Source organism: Ahaetulla prasina, chromosome 1 (genome assembly GCF_028640845.1).
Source record: "Ahaetulla prasina isolate Xishuangbanna chromosome 1, ASM2864084v1, whole genome shotgun sequence".
Lineage (NCBI taxonomy): Eukaryota > Metazoa > Chordata > Lepidosauria > Squamata > Colubridae > Ahaetulla > Ahaetulla prasina.
In genome coordinates, this window is record NC_080539.1 from 286,500,499 (window position 1) to 286,518,065 (window position 17,567).

The 17,567-nt window shown below is 36.1% G+C and overlaps 1 protein-coding gene across 1 annotated transcript in view; it reads left to right on the top strand.

Annotated features, from left to right (window-relative positions):
* The first annotated feature begins 482 nt into the window (after positions 1 to 482).
* Positions 483 to 17,567, top strand: part of LOC131187409 (catalase-like) — a 42,523-nt gene continuing 25,438 nt past the window's right edge. The window contains exons 1-4 of the mRNA XM_058161642.1: positions 483 to 689; positions 13,920 to 14,091; positions 15,802 to 15,912; positions 16,681 to 16,811. Of these exons, the coding sequence (XP_058017625.1) occupies positions 624 to 689; positions 13,920 to 14,091; positions 15,802 to 15,912; positions 16,681 to 16,811 (480 nt within the window). The 5' untranslated portion in view covers positions 483 to 623. The remainder of the gene's footprint in view (positions 690 to 13,919; positions 14,092 to 15,801; positions 15,913 to 16,680; positions 16,812 to 17,567) is intronic.

Below are 17,567 nucleotides of genomic sequence, written 5' to 3' on the forward strand. Positions count from 1 at the left end.
GCGAACTGGTAGTGGCGGCGGCGGGAGGCTCCGCCCACCTGCCTGGACATCATCACGGACGCTCTGTGCATGTACAGAAGCAAGTATGCGCACACTCCTGGTTCTAAACCGGTAGCGAAGGTAAGTAGAACCCACTACTGGCTCAATTGTGGTCGTAAGTTGAGGACTACCTTTAGTTTCAGACAACAGGTAAGCATCAAGTTCAGGGCTGCTGCTGTGCACATTTACCTGCCAAATGTAAATAATAAGATGGCCCCACCAGACCGGTGGCTTTGCAGCCCCTTCTCCCTTCCTTCCAACCGTTTTTTCTCAGGTCCTCAAGCTGACCAGCTACCCTGTCTACAAATGTTCCTTTGCAAGCATCCAAAATATCAGTTATTCGACCCAATAAGCATCAGAGAAGAAACTTGGTGATGGAGCCCCAAACCAATGAAGTAAAGAAGAGGCGGGGCCGCGGGGCGTTGAATTTTCAGCAGCTGGTTTATATTAAGCAGTTGGAGCCGGGTGTTAACGATGGTGGTTGCGAGTGGTGCAATTTTGGGGACTCGCTTCCCTTTTCGCAATAAAGATCTTTGACATAAGCGCTTCCCCAGCCGACAGCGTCCTGTCTCGAATCACCCAAAATGGCCTGCGATCGAGATTACGCCAAGGAGCAGCTGAAGCGCTGGCAAGAGCAGCGGGGCTCGCAGGTACAGAAAGGGGTCCCCCCCCCAAACCCGAGTCCCGGCAGAGTCTGGGTTTCTAGCGCGCGTTTGCGTGCCCGGGAAATAGGCTGTTAGACAGCCCATCCGAAGGGGGTGGGCGAGGACAGCAAGCTGGAATAGCGTGATGTAGTACAGTATTTTGTTACTGGAGCAGAATAGAAGCGTGTGCTGTATTTTGTGATGGGGCAGCAGATAGCAACAAAACGGAGATGGAGATGTGTGGTTAATAATTGGGAAGAGGGGACTGCAATAGGTTCAGTCTCCGGGAAGAGAGTGGACTGGGTAAGGAATAGTTTCAGAAATAAGATTTTATTTGGTTTGGATACTCTACATCAGGGGTCTCCAACCTTGGCAACTTTAAGACCTGTAGACTTCAACTCCGAGAATTTAAAGTTGTCAAGGTTGGATACCCCGCTATATATCTCTCTCTCTTTTTCTCTCTCTTGCAATAATTAAGCAGTGTAACCTTGCTTGTAAAGTATGCTACAACTAAAAATATCAAATAGATAAAGATTGACTAAAGAATAATTTCTTTTCTTTTTTCTTTGATTTAATCCTGCTTTTATAAGTTTATAAAGAGTTCAAAGGGACAAGTTGGCTTTGCTGGTTGGTCTGAGGATGAAATGGGAGAGATTCGCAGTAAAGGTGGATGCTAGATTCATGGCAGTTTCCACTCCCCCCTTTGCACTCTGCACCCCATCTGTCCATCTTTTGGGTTATCATATAGATGTATCCTCCTTAGTGTCGTCCCCCCATTATTTTACTTTTATTTTCTTCCTTTTTATTATTGTAAGCTGCCTAGAGTAGCCCCACGATGAGATAGGTGGCAAATTTAAATAATGATAACGATACTACTACTACTACTACTACTATTACTATTACTTAATACTCCTTCCTCCTCCTATTTTCTCCCCAACAATCCTGTGAGGTGAGATTGACTAACCAAAAGTCATCTGGCTGGTTTTCATGCTTAAGGAGAGACTAGAATTCCTGGCAGGTTGTCTAGTTTCTAGCATGATGCTTTAACCATTAGACCCAGGGTCTGTAAACTTGGAAACTTTAAGACTTGTTGACTTAACTGGCTGTGAAACTCTGGAGGCTGATGTCCACAAGTCTTAAGGTTGCCAAGTGTGGAGACCCTTGCAATAGAGCAAACTGTTGTGGATTATTGAGGGACCTCTGTGTCACATTTTCCTTTTCTTACAAATTAGTCTAATGCAGCTTACTGTATTTTGGGACAAACAATTCTTAACTACACTTTTTATAATAACTTATTTATATCAAGAAGGAAAATACTTTCTCAACATCTGCCATATTCTGCCAAATACGGTATGTAATATTCACTGTACCATCTTACAAGGAGAAAATGTAGCTCCTGGTATAATTCATCCATACCAAGTTTTTTTAACCCTATCTTCAAGAGAAATAAATTTATACTTGACCACAGGTACCTGTTGGATTGAAAGAACTCTTAAAGAAGAATTAGTATCAATCCAACAGATATCAGTGGTCAAGTATAAATTGAAATCTGCCTAAATCCATATGCTTTATTCTGACTTGAAATATTATTTTCAATTTTAGCCATTAGAATAAATGAAGAAGCTGAGACAGAAGTAAGCAGCCTCAGTCTACTTATGGTCATTTTCAGCATGCTTTTGAGAATCAAATTGAGATGAAGCAAACAGTCTGTTTTCTGTCTTTGCTTAACTGGTAATTAATACAACATAATCAACTGCAAAACAGCCAGTTTGATGTAGTGATTAAGGCATCAGACTAGAAAATGAGTTCTAGTCTTGCCTAAGAGCCAGCTGGGTGACCTTGGACTTAGTTTACTCCCAGCTCTAGGAAGCGGGCAATGGCAAACTATTTCTGAAAAATCCTTGTAATGATCTGACATGACTGAATGGAAGAAACAAAACTCTGCAAGCATAAATACATCTAAGGAAAAGTCAACACTAGGATAGTCAATTTTGTTCTGTTTTTCTTTTCTTTTTTATTAAGCAGGAAGCTCAATTGATAAATAATGGGATCATTAATTATTTTAGGCTATTTTGATTGAAGATTCCAAAATAGAATGAAAAACAATAAAGTTGATTTCGCTCTTTGTCAATTGAATTCATTTGTTTACAGTGCAGTAAAGTTGAAATTTATATTCCCTATATGAACTTTTAAAGGAACTTTTAAGATTTTGATATACAATTTAGCCGACTTAACCAGGATACAAGCTGGTTAAACATTTTTAGTGTTTTTATAATTCTAGCTAAATTGTACAAAAGATGGCTGTGTTTAGCAGTACATGACTGATTGTCAGTTTGTATGATAAGTTTCTTTTCCTGTTCTCTCCTTTATTCCCTTCCTAGCCTGCAACCTGCAAAACAGATCTGGAGTATATTCAACAAGTAGAGATTGGGAGGATTGTTCAATTCACCAAAGTTATCCTTTTAAATAGATGAAAATAATTAGATACAGCCAGTTATTCTAATTAGTCATGCAGTATTATTAAAGGGTTCGATTCAATTAAGATTCTTCTTTTTTACTGGATAAAAGTGTTTCTTCCAGTAAAACTACAGTAATTGTTTTAGAACATAGAGCTTACTAAGTGTGAGTTAATTATGAAGAGTATACGTTGTGCTGAGATGCATTCATATGATTAGCACTCTTGCCTTGCTTGCACCCAGTTATCTGTCATGAGCCTGTGGGAGTCTGAATCTGAGACAGAAGACAAACAGCTGAGAGAGAGCGGGAGAGTGGCTTTGTTGGCTGTGGAGGAAACTGGGGAAGGGCGAAGTCAGGCTGGCCAAAGCAGGGGAGAGGTAGAACAAGGAGAGGGGGTTCAGATAAAAACCAAGGTCCATCCCCTCCTCATTCTAGGGTGCGCAAGGAAGAACACAGAAGAGAGCAACATGGGTTGCGTGGCTTACGAGGAAGGAGTGGGCCCCAATTCCCTTCACAAGGCATACCTGGGGATGGAGTTTAAAGGAGAGGCAGTTGGAAGGGGTGTTTATCAGGAACAAATGCTGAATTAATCTAATAATGAGAGTTTTGGCCTGCTTTCCTGGCATTTCTCCTGACTATTTGAATTAGTGCCGTGCTGCTGTGTGTTTATCTTGTCTTGCTGGAATTATAGAATAGAATAGATAAAATAGAATTTTTTATTGGCCAAGTGTGATTGGACACACAAGGAATTTGTCTTGATGCATATGCTCTCAGTGTACATAAAAGAAAAGATACGTTTATCAAGAATTCTAAGGTACAACATTTAATGATAGTCATAGGGTACAAATAAGCGATCAGGAAACAATATCAATATAAAGGATACAAGCAACAAAGTTACAGTCATACAGTCATAAGTAGAAGAAGATGGGTGATGGGAATGATGAGAAGATTAATAGTAGTGCAGATTAGGAATAGTTTGACAGTGTTGAGGAAATTATTTGTTTAGCAGAGTGATGGTGTTCACTTCTGGGACTCATTATCTTGCCCTGCTGGAGTGATTGATTGCAGTCATTCTGCTTTCAGTGTTTGGACTGGAGTATCTGCAGCCAGAAGCTGCTGCAGGTTTGTTTTTCTCCAGGTTGGAGAGTAAACATTTTTATTTGCATTTATTTGCATTTATATCCCGCCCTTCTCCGGAGATTCAGGGCGGCTAACACTATGTTAGCAATAGTCTTCATTCTATTTGTATATTAATATACAAAGTCAACTTATTGCCCCCAACAATTTGGGTCCTCATTTTACCTACCTTATAAAGGATGGAAGGCTGAGTCAACCTTGGGCCTGGTGGGACTAGAACCTGCAATAATTGCAGGCAGCTGCTGTTAATAACAGGCTGCATTAGCATTAGCAGCCTGAGCCACAGAGGCCCAAACATGATGTTGGGGGCAAAGTTGGTACCAATAAAGGGACTCATACTGGTTCTCTGGCTGTGTTGCCTTCGTGCCACACCCCGGGTAATCACATTATCTATATCCTGTGATAAATGATAGAAAAGGTGGATAGGCAACTTCAAGGGCTTAATTCCATCTCTCATCTCTTATCAGAAAATCTGCCACAGAAACTTCAAACTCCTTTTGAAATACGAGGGAAAATGATCGCAGCAGTTAGAGTAGGAGGGTGATATAAATGAAGAAAGCCTCCCCATCTCTTTCTGCTGTTGCATTTGAATATATATTGCCCCAAATTCATACTTGGAATTCATCCTCTGCCTATTAGAGGAGATAATGAGATATGGTGTCACCAGTTTGACTTCAAATAACAGATAGTTCTTAGTTAACCATTCATTCAGCAACCATTCAAATGATGGTACTGAACAAGTAGTACTTACGACGTTCTCAAAGTTCCAGCCAGCATGCACATGTACATTATCTGGGCCTGTGGCAACCAGCCCACAGTTTTGAAATTTATATTGTCCTGCAGTCACGTGGTTACCATTTGTAACCTTCTCTGCCAACTTCCCACAAGCAAATTCAAACTCAATGGCAGAGAAAGTTGCAAATTGCTTCTGTAAATTGCTTGTGCACCACCTGGCCTGGCCCAGCCACTCCAACCACCTACATACCATCCCACACCTAGAAGCAGCCACTCCTAGCCCTGCCATGCTCATGCCATTTGGGAGAAATGCACATTCTCCCTCAGCTGGCAGCTAACAACCCAGCTCCTACTCTAGGGCAGCCATTTACTTGTCCAAGCAGGCCACCTGATATTTGGAACTTCCTGCCACCTTCACCATTGACTTTGCTTGTTGGAGGTCAGTAAGAAGTTGTGAGGATAGCCTCGCTTATAAGCTGTGTTCCTTGCATAACAACAGGAATGGAAAGGTGGATTTCCGTCACTTAACTGACAGGATTCCATGTTTAATTACTACCTTGCTTAGCATCAGAAATTTCAGTCCCAGTTACCTTTGTTAAGCAATGACTGCCAATATGGATATTTTGTGACCGATCATGCTCACAATAGCATCCTGATTACTGATTTTTCCAAGTAACATTGATGTCACGGTTTAATGAAAAATAAGTGTAAAAGGCTTTTAGAAATGCTAAACTTGAGTTATTATGAAACTTGAGTTAATATTAATCAAATATTAAACTTGATTAATAGAATGAATATTACAGAATATTACCCTGTTTAGTATCTTAGCATGTGTATGGAATGAGCAATGAGAGATGAGTTTTGTAATTAATCCTTTTGATTTTATTATAAAAAATTAGCACCCAGAATGCATACTAACAAGGTTTCAGTGGGCTTCAAAGTCCTGATATGATAATTATATTTAGCTTTAAAGCAGTATGTTTTTTGTTATAATTAAGGAATGTATTTTTAAATAGAAAAGACAATTTAAATTTAAAATTGTACTGAATATCTTAATTGCAACTGGAATAACAAAGTGATTGCATGTAAACTAAATCCATTCTCATTGGGCTATTTCTCTGCAGTATAAATGCACATTAAGATTTTCTATCACTATTCAACCCTATTTAATTTAATTATGAGATTGAACTGCATGAGGAAGAGCTTGTAAATTATATAGATAAAAAATCACAAACATGGTAAAATAAAAAGTTGATATTCAAGGTGTGACTGGTTGCCCGCAGCATAGACCTTTTAGAAACATTTAAAAAATACTGGTAACTTAAATGGGTGTATCCATAATGCTATCATGTGGGTTGATATAATTAAAAACATCATTATGATTTATCTTATACCACCCCAAAGGTATTTTGCAAACCATTGAATTAAATATGTTGGCCATGTTCAAATCCTGGCTTAATAAATTAATATACATCTTTTATCCTTGGGCTCCTCTCTAAATACTCTGTTACAACTTTATATAAATGAACAAAGCAACTAAGCAACTAACCCAATGTCAAGATTTTAGTACTTCATTATTATAAAAAATAGCCACAGTGAAGAATAATGTCTATTATTTACTGCCATTTTTGTTTTTGGGGTTACTGGTATGAACAATTCTGTGTATTCTAGGATGATGATTTCACTGCAGATACTTCTAAGAAAAAAATGAAAGATAAAACATTTATCAAGAATTTTGCAATGTTGGAATATTCCTGTTTTATACAGTCTGGAAATGAAACTGCTCTAAAACCCAGAATTAGATAAATGCATTAATACAAATTTAATAACTAGGGTCTGACAAAACTGATTTTGTTAGATTTCTTTTCTTATAAGCACATAATGAATAAAATTACTATTGTTACATTACATTATTGTTACATGTAACATTTTTAAACTTAATGAAATTTGAAGGTAGTTAATTTGATTACTACCTTCATTTATATGCTATGGTTATTTTCCCTAATTTTCATATTTATGAATTTCAATTTAATAACTGATCCTAAGGATTTTTGATATTGTGTGGTACCCTGGGGCCACCCTGGAAGATGATTAAATGGCTTTCTTATCCATGTAGCACAGCAGTAAAAAAACCCAGATTTATCAAGAGTTTTAGAAGTGTGGGAATATTTTCTGTTTTATGAGGTCTCATGATGAAACTTCCCTGAAGCATGCAACTAGACAAATGAGGATCTGGACAAAACTGATTTTGTTAGTTTTGTTGTTTTATCGTAGAAGAGTGCTGTCTTTTCTTAGAAGTACATAATAAATAAAGTTACTATTGTTACATTATATTATTGTTATATTTAGCACTTTTAAACTTAATGAAATTTGAAGGTAGTTAATTTGATTATTACCTTCATTTATAGGCTCTGGTTATCTCCCCTAATTTTCATATTTAAGAATTACAATTTAATAACAGATCTTAAGGATTTCTGCTGTTGTGTGGTACCCTGGGGACACCTGGAAGATGATTTAATGGCTTTTTTATCCATGTAGCACAGCAGTAAAAAACAACAACAGATTTATCAAGAGTTTTGGAAGTGTGAGAATATTTTCTGTTTTATGAGGTCTCATGATAAAACTTCCATGAAGCATGCAACTAGACAAATGTATTCATACGTAGTGATTCTCTTGTACATTTGACTTGACACACTTTAATTTGCACACCACTGCAGTATAACAACACTGGGATATATCATTCCAGAATCTTGTTGCGCATAGTTATTTTATTAATGTCAAAAAGTCCTCAAGTAGTTGTCACTAAACAAAAGCAAAGTATCACTTAAACTAGGATCTGTCTCTGGCCTCCATTAAAAAAATACTTTAGTTTCTTACTTAAAGTTACCCTGGCTGCTTTGTTGTTTCTGAACTGAATAAATTTTTGAATAATTCCTTGAGATGAAAAAGTAGATTCCAATTTTATAGTAATTCCTACAGGATTGGCGTGATCCTGTTTCTTATCTTTCCTTTTGAGTGGGATGCATTGGATTATCCAGTTTGACGCAATGAGTACTTAGATAAATTAGCACTTGCTAAATGCCACCCTAGTCAACCATGAATCACCAAGGATGGATGAATGATCGATGATATGAAACCAAATACAGAATTCTCATTTGAAATTCTACAGTGTTATTTTTTAAGGCAAGTGAAGCCTAGGTTGAAGTATTGGCTTTTGAGTAAAGTGCTGGGGGCACATTCAAAAATATAACATACGAAATCACCTAGGAAAATAATTTAATGGCTTGTTTACATGTGTACCAGAGTCCTAAGATTTGTCAAGCATTTGGATGTGTGGGAATATTTTTTTGCTTACTGAGAGCTGGGGATGAAATCAGCGTGAAACGTACAACTGAATATATACATTAATGCAGTAGTAGTCAACCTGGTCCCTACCACCCACTAGTGGGCGTTCCAGATTTCATGGTGGGCGGTAGGGGTTTTGTCCGATACTGAAGCACTTTCCTTTTTTAAAAAATTTAATTGACTTAAAAAAAAAATTTCATAGCATTATTTAAAAACATTTTCATTAGGTTTTCATAAAATTCCCTGTGACAATTTAAATTTCTGAAAATATACTATTTGTATCGCCCGCGCATAAGTTTAGTTCAATGTTACATAAGTGAAACTAAATGGCGCTATAGTGCAACTGCAAACAAAAGAGCCTCATCCCAGAATAGCTCGCGCATCTCCCCCCACACCACCCAGCTGTAACAGACAAGCAGAGCTGGTAGCTGGCGCTCTCCCCAACTCCAATCCACGATGCGCGAGAGGCATGCGCAGACGGTGATACATGGTGCATTACTGTGGAACCGGTGGGTGGTTAGAAAATTTTACTACAAAAGTGGGTGATAGGTATAAAAAAGGTTGACTACCCCTGCATTAATGCATTCAATACACAGTGATTCTCTGTGTACATATTGCTTGATATATAGGTAGTCCTCAACTTATTTTTTACAGTTGAGCCCAAAATTTTCATTCCTAAGTGAACAGTTGTTAAGTGAGTTTTGCCCCATTTTATGACCTTTCTTGCCACAGTTGTTAAGTGAATTGCTGCCGTTGTTAAGTTAATAACATGGTTGTTAAGTGAATCTTGCTTCTCCATTGATTTTGCTTATCGGAAGATCGCAAAAGGTGTTCTCAAGACTCTGGGGCACCGCAAATGTCATAAAATAAATATGAGCCAGTTACCAGTTTGAATTTTGATTGCATGACCATGAGGATTCTGCAACGGTTGTAAGTGTGAAGGATGGTCATAAGTCACTTTTTTCAATGCCGTTATAACTTCAAACAGTTGCTAAATGGTTTGAAGTGGTGGACTACCTGTACCTTAATTATGTTGTTACATGTATATTAATCCACTTTCTAGAGCACTGGGGGAGCCCTGTTTTCCTGTAAACAAACTTTCAGCCTTTTGAACGTTTCACAAAACTCTTAAAAACAACGAAGATTTATTTTCAAAGTATGTGAAAAGATTAGGAAAATTCAGCTTCCATCCTGCTTAATTTTTCTGCATGCAAGTTTCAAGTCTTGTGCTGCTCTAGTCAAGTGTGCTTTAGCTCAGGGGTCTCCAACCTTGGCAACTTGAAGACTTGTGGACTTCAACTCCCAGAATCCCTCAGCCAGAAAAGCTTTAGCTAAATCAGACCTCTTTGGAGTATAGTATTTGTTCTGTGATGAATGATTCTGTGATGAGTGATAGCCACGTACAATAGTTTCCATCCAAAGCAGGAAAGTAGTTGTTTGCATTCAGGAAACATTGCAGAGGTGGCAACAAGATGCAATCCTCTCTCACTGCCTTATAGCTATGTCCTTTAATCATCTTACCTGAAACACGTATATTCCTGAGCCTGAACAGCACCTATGCAAGCAGAAAACTATGCGGTTCTATTATGAGAAACATATCCTAGATCTTATGACATAGAAATCTAATACCCTTGGGCTGAAAACCTTTATTATGAAATGCTTTTGAAGAAGTTGTCATTCTTGTAATTATGGTTATTTCATTTGCTGACTTTAAAATCTGAGAGAAACATCTCTCTGTGGAGGGGGAAAAAACCTTTTGATGTCAGCATAGCTTAATTTAAAGAATAGCCTTTTCTTTTTAAAGATTCTTTTATTGTTTTATTTTTTTAAAAAAAATATTTTTATTGTACATTTTTCTTCGTTTTGCATCACAGTTTCAACTTTGCAACAACAATATACTGGTTGTATCAGCAATTTTTTACAATATAATACTATTATACCTCCTAATTGCAACTATTTAAGTCTTGTTCATACAATATCATGTTTATATCTATTGTTTCCATATTTCTAGCATACTTCTCTATACATTTATAATTCTAAATATTTTACTTTACACTTTTGTACTATCTTGCCATAATATTGCTTACAGTAAATCTTCTTTTGTCTATTGTTGTACTTATTTCTGGTCGTTAATCGTCTTTCATCATTAATTTTCTAATCTTTGCATCTATTGTCTAACCAATTGTACCATACATCTCAAATTATATAATATTCTGTTCATCTTTTGTCTTTAATTTCCATCGTCAACCTGTCCATTTCAGTGCAATCTAATATTCTTTTATTGTTGTAAAATAATGGATTAAAAAAACCCACAAATATAAAAATGCCTGCATTGTCAAAAAAAGAAAAAAACTTAAACTTTTTTTAAAAAAGAAAAACACAGTAACAACAAAAAGGCCATATATCATTTTATATCTAAATAATTACAAGTCTATATTAATATATCTATGTATTATCTAATATAATTAGTCAAGTAGATATATATTTATAATACATTTATATAATTATCATTTTAAACCTATTTTATATAAATAGGTTTATATAAATGAGTTCCATATCTCATTATGGGACTCATTTGTTTGTCCATACGGAGTCTACATATATATGAAATAGGCTCGTAAGTGGCAAGTGCAATCAGGTCTTCAATTTATTATGTGTAAAGAACCATACATTTATTTTTTTCAATGTTGCAACACCAGTCTTCTGAACGTAACGAGATGCCATTTACATTAGAGGAGGAAAAAAGGGCCTCTGGTGGCTCAACGGACTAAGTCTGTCTGTTATTAACACAGCTGCTTGCAATTACTGCAAGTTCAAGTCCCACCAGGCCCAAGGTTGACTCAGCCTTCCATCCTTTCTAAGGTAGGTAAAATGAGGACCCAGATTGTTGGGGGCAATTAAGTTGACTTTGTATATAATATACAAATGGATGAAGACTATTGCTTAACACATTGTAAGCCGCCCTGAGTCTTCGGAGAAGGGCGGGATATAAATTCAAACAAAAAAAAAATTGGTAGCTCAGGGTTAAAATTAGGAGGCCTTGTTACTTTCTGAACTTGGTTGTTTTCTTGCATTACCCAAACTAGGTGGCATCATCAGTGTTGGTACAGAATGGGATTTGCTCTCATTTTATATTCTAATAACTTGCCCTGCCAGTATTGTTGGGCATGATCTTGGTGGTTCTTAAATTGGGCTGTTTACTGTTAGCTTATTTGACAGTTCCTTTATTGGGGTATTGTTTGCATCTTGATTGCTAGTCTATCTCTGTGATGGCATGCGTGGCATGCGTGCCCACCTATGGCACACGTGCCCAAAGTGGCATGGGGAGCCATGTTGCCTGTTCCTCTTCCTAGTTTATGGCGCGCATGCACAGACGGCGATCAGTTGACCTTTGTGCATGCAGCAGTGCCAGAAACCGGAAAAACTGGTCTGTGCGCCAGGAATGGAGCTTCTTCGAACTTCGGAATTGGGAGTCACCAGAAAGAAGGAGGACCAATGGAAATTCTCCCTTCTGAAGTGTTCCCTTTTCGACGCTTGGTGTCTCTCGCACGTGCACTCCCTTTTCGGCACTCGGTGCCAAAAAGGTTTACCATCACTGGTCTGTGTTAAACTTGGTGTTAATCTCTGCTCATCTGGATAAATAGAAGTTGTTTAATCTATGTTCCTGTTAATGGCAGATTTGTTAGAATGCCAGACTTCCAGGAATTTTCTAGGATTTAACAAGCTGTTCTAATACTTTAGGTGTCTCAAGCTGAAATTGCGGCTGGTCCTAACAGTGTTCTTACAACAAATGTTGTAACTGTGAATTTTGCTTTTGAGTAACATCTGGTAGATGATAGCTGTCTCTTAACACAGAGTATGTTAGAAATTCAGCTTTATTTATCAATTGATCTGAAATCAATATCCTATTTCCATCCTATTTCCATCCAATTCTTCCATATCATCGTTCTTTTCCCAATTTTTAAAATTGGGTTTCCCCATAAAGTCATTTAGCATGGGAAAAAGGATCAATCTTTTTAAATTAGAAATGACATTCCATAATTTTCTGATGCAATTGTTTCGAGAGATATTAGAATTTTAATATATTGAGATGCTAATACTGTCAATCCAACCAAAGTTGCCCAAATAAAAAAAAATAACACTAGTTGTCAGCTTCCATTATTGAATAATTGACAACAGGTGAGTATGACAATATAGCTCCAAATTCAGAATTGAATCTTCCCTCACTAATTGGTAATTGCATTTTCTGTAAAAATATTCTTGGAATCAAGAATTTTTTAAATCAAGAATTTATTTTTTGAAAATACTTTCCAGATATATAAACCAGGATTCATCTCAGAATATTAATTAATCTGGGAATAATATTCATTGTGAGAGTGTTCTATTTTCTTTCTATTACATGCTGGTGGGTTTAATCTTTTGTACCTACCGGTATATGCCTAGATATTTAATGGATTTGGAACAAATACAGAATTGATATTCCTGAAATGGGTAAGCAGCAGGGGTGAAATGCTCCCAGTTCGGACCAGATTGCCCGATCTGGTAGCAATGGCGGCAGGTGGTTCGGAGAACCTGTAGCAAAAATCCCTGCCCCACCCACCCCAGCTGAGCTGCACAATCATCAGAGGGTTTTTTTTTTCACTTTTAAAAGCATTTTTTCTTCTGCCAAAAAAATGCTTTTAAAAATTAAAAAAAAGTCTCTGATGATTGCACGGCTCAGCTGGGATCGTCAGAACCCTTTAAAAGCATTTTTTCTACAATCTCTTCGGTTGAAGAGGTTGTAGAAAAAATGCTTTTAAAAGAAAAAAAAAAGTTGTCCACGCCCACCCAGTCATATTACCCCCCTCCATCCACCTTTGAAAAAAGCACCTTTGGGACAACCATGATCTGGATAACTGAGAATCTCCATAGACATTTACCACTCAATAGGGAACCCATCTACTTGTAGGAGATGAGTAGGCTGAGCCTGAGGGTGGGGTCAAACATATCAGTCTGGAGTCGATATGGACTATCAGTCTGGAAGAGACCTATGCCCAGACCCACCACCCCCAGCCCCGAAGCCTGTTGACTTTTATCTGGCACCAATTTGCCTTGACCATTAGTAGATCAGATTGTTGTGTATAGATTACATGGAATAAACTCTCAGTGCTTCAAACTCTATCCTGGCTCATGCTTTCCTGCGCTGGACACTTCTGTTTTTAATCTTTAAAATTAAAATTATATTTTATTGGATGCATAGCTAATCTCTTAATTCATATTATGGAATAACATCTCCAATTTTGGGAATAACATCTCCAATTTTTCTGAAACTACAGAAAACAAATTTCCTCAGATTAATCTTGGATTACTTTCAAATTAAAAAATTGTGGATGCTTTTATTGTTATTGTTAAGGTTGACTCAGCCTTCCATCCTTCTGAGATGGGTAAAATGAGGACCCAGATTGTTGGGGCAATATGCTGACATTGTAAACCACTTTACAATGGGCTGTAAAAGCACTATGAAGCGGTAGATAAATTTAAGTGCTATTGCTATTATAACTGTGATTTTTGCTTTGAACCTAGGAAGCCGAGTCCTTAACTACAGGAGCCGGAATCCCAATAGGAGACAAGCTGAATGTCCTGACTGTTGGTCCAAGAGGCCCACTCCTGGTTCAGGATGTGATTTTCACTGATGAGACGGCACACTTTGACCGAGAAAGGATTCCTGAGAGAGTTGTCCATGCCAAAGGAGCCGGTTAGTCTTTAAATGTGAATTGTGTTTGTGTCTCTTATGCTTTTAATCAATCTATTTAGGAATCTTTTTTTATTCTGTGATGTTTATACAGATAGTCCTTGACTTACAACAGTTCACGTATTGACTGCTCAAAGTTACAACAGCACTGAAAAAAGTGACATATAACCAGTTTTCACACTTATGACCATTGTAGCATCCCCACAGTCATATGATCAAAATTCAGACACCTGGCAGTTGATTCATATTTGTGACAGTTGCAGTGTCCTGGGATCATGTGATCCCCTTTTGTGAGTTTCTAACAAGCAAAGTCAATGGGGAAGCCAATTCACTTAACAACAGTTTGTTTAATTTAAAAACTATCGTAATTCACTTAACAACTCTGGCATATATTTATATTTATGTATATATGTTAAATAACTCATTTAACAAATGTTTCACTTAGTAACAGAAATTTTGGGCTCAATTGTGGTCATAAGTAATGAACTACCTGTACAGTAGTCTGAGAGGCAACCAATGATAATTAGTCATTGCAATATTTATTTTTGCTACTGATTTTCTTCACTGGAGTTTGAATTAGTTATAATCTATTCATTTGTGAGAATTTTTTTATTTTTATTTTTATTTGAATTTATATCCCGCCCTTCTCCGAAGACTCAGGGCGGCTTACACAGTGTTAAGCAATAGTCTTCATCCATTTGTATATTATATACAAAGTCAACTTTTATTGCCCCCAACAATCTGGGTTTAAAGTTATGTTTTTATCTTGCTTTTATTTATGTTTGCTGGTTTTATTTTGATAATCGATACAATTTAATAATATTTAACATCTTTTCTTTAAAAGATTAAAACATTAAAATTGTGGTTAATTAATCTTGCATGGCTCATAGATTTGTGAATAAAAGTAACCAGAAAATATTAGAATCAGACTAAGCCTCTTTAATGTTGGGAAAGAGATATTTTTCTAACTTTTTTTTCACTTTGTTCTGTAACACATTATTCATAAATCATGATTTATTCTGCTGAATTCTTGCTTAATTGTACCATATGTACTATCATATTACATATGTAAGAGATCTTATTAACCTACTGTAGTTTACTTGTCAACTTTCAGTTGATTCATAATATTTTCTCAGAATTTTTAAAAGAAAATCAAGAAATATTGTATTATCCAGAGGGAAAAATTATTTGCATTTATTGCTCCAGAAATTTATTTATGATTCTGAGGTTCATATTGAGATAAGCATAGTTTCACTATGCATTTTTAAATATTTAATTTAGGTTCTGGATTTTTTAAAATGTAATACACCCTTTCTATGTACAGATTTAATCAAGAATGATATGCTATAGGTAGAAATATTTAGAAATTACCATTGCTCAGTCTGTAAAAACCATTTGTGTGCAACAGCTAAGGATCCAATAATGGTTTCATTTGCTTTACATTAGTGTGAGAGGGGAAAACAAGAAAAAAATAGTGAAAGTTGATTTCTTCCTTTTTATTAGCAGAATCCTTTGTTGAAACAGAGATTCTTCATTAAAAGGAGATGCTATATTTATAGTAACAATCAACATTTAAAAAAAAATCATAAAAATGTATACATGTAAGCTTCTGAAATAATGTTTCTTCTACCGTAAGTGAGATTCTTTCCAAATCTATGGACCTTGGAATATTTTTTAAAATTTTTAACAGGGTAACTCCTTTTAATTTTTCAGGAGCATTTGGCTATTTTGAAGTGACACATGATATCACCGCATACTGCAAGGCAAAAGTATTTGAGCACATTGGCAAAAGAACTCCAATGGTTATTCGATTTTCAACTGTTGGTAAGGATTTTGCAGACTTTCAGTGTATCTTATTTATTTGCTTCATATATAAAGGAGTTTCTTTGAATGTGTGTGTGTGTGTGTGTGTGTGTGATTTTAAGTAGATGTTTATATTGTGTTTTTAATTGATACTGGGCAATGTCATTTAATAAATAACACCTTGAGTATAGAATGTTATTAAATAGGCTACCGCAGGAAAGGAGCAACACATGTATTGTTGAGCAAGTTTTATGAACACCCAAAATACAGGTACAGTATATTCTTTCTCTAAAGGATATTTATGGCTGCATGTATCTGAAAGAATAATGATGTATAATTTAACTTTATCTGACAGTTTGATTGAATTGGTTGTTTTTTCTTTATTTTTATTGCCCCATGTTTTTAATTGTTTTAATTTAGCATTATATTTTGTAAGCTGTCCAGAGTCTGCTGAATGGGCATCTCCAATAAATTTAAAGGAATGAAACCAAGGTGTAAAATTAAAAAATATTTCATCAGTGCTTTTTCTGCATGTAGTCAGTGAATGTATTCTGTAAATTATTTGTATTTAAAAGATAATTTGTAAATAATTTTTCCATTTATTTAAGCCACTCCTTCCTAGCCTCCTGCTATCCCTCTGAACTTTATATTATTTCTATGCAGTTCTGTTTCTGCTCTTTATCTCTTAAATGTAAACCTTCTGTATTATAGATTCCTCAGTAAATAAATGAATTGACAATGTCGTTCAGGGTAATAGACTATGATTTAATTATGGGATTTTTTTTAAAGCTGGAGAATCAGGTTCAGCTGACACAGTGCGTGACCCTCGAGGCTTTGCAATGAAGTTCTACACTGAGGATGGAAATTGGGATCTTGTAGGGAACAACACTCCCATCTTCTTCGTTAGAGATCCAATGCTGGTAAATTGGAACATTATTGATATTTATGATTTGTCGGAGCCTATCATTAAGCGTTGTACCTTAGAATTCTTGATGAATGTATCTTTTCTTTTATGTTCACTGAGAGCATATGCACCAAGACAAATTCCTTGTGTGTCCAATCACACTTGGCCAATAAAAAAATTCTATTCTATTCTAAAAAGTAAATAAAAAGAAGATTGTGTGTATCTAAAGCAACATCTTCTAACAAGTGTCTTTTATGTTTCATAGGTTCTCTGTTGTTATCTTGATGGGTCTTCTATGCCATTTGAATGTGTACAATAATAAAAATAAATATTCTATCCCAAATGTTCCAATTGCATGTGAGCACATTGAAACCATCAATTTAATGGACCTGAAATTAACTCTAAATAAATATTCCTGACTTGGATTACTTCCCATTTAGGTTCCTCTTGATGATTGTTCTACATTCAAAATGTTATTACATTGGTTTAAAGTTTAAACCCATGTAACCCAGTCTTTAAAGGCAGTCAAAATAGAAAATTGTCTGTAGTTAAACTACTTGTGGATGGATCAGTTGTATTCTCAAATTATGGATGTGATTCTTCAAAATGGAGTGGTATGATTCCATAGTATTTATTTTGCTAGGGCCAAGCTTCATTTTAACTAATATTTTCACAAGGGTTCTATTAAAGTGAGTATCTGACTGTAGAAGTAAACAAGCAGAAGCAATATTACAATCTTAATTATTGTACTTAAAAATGCAGTGGTTTTTGT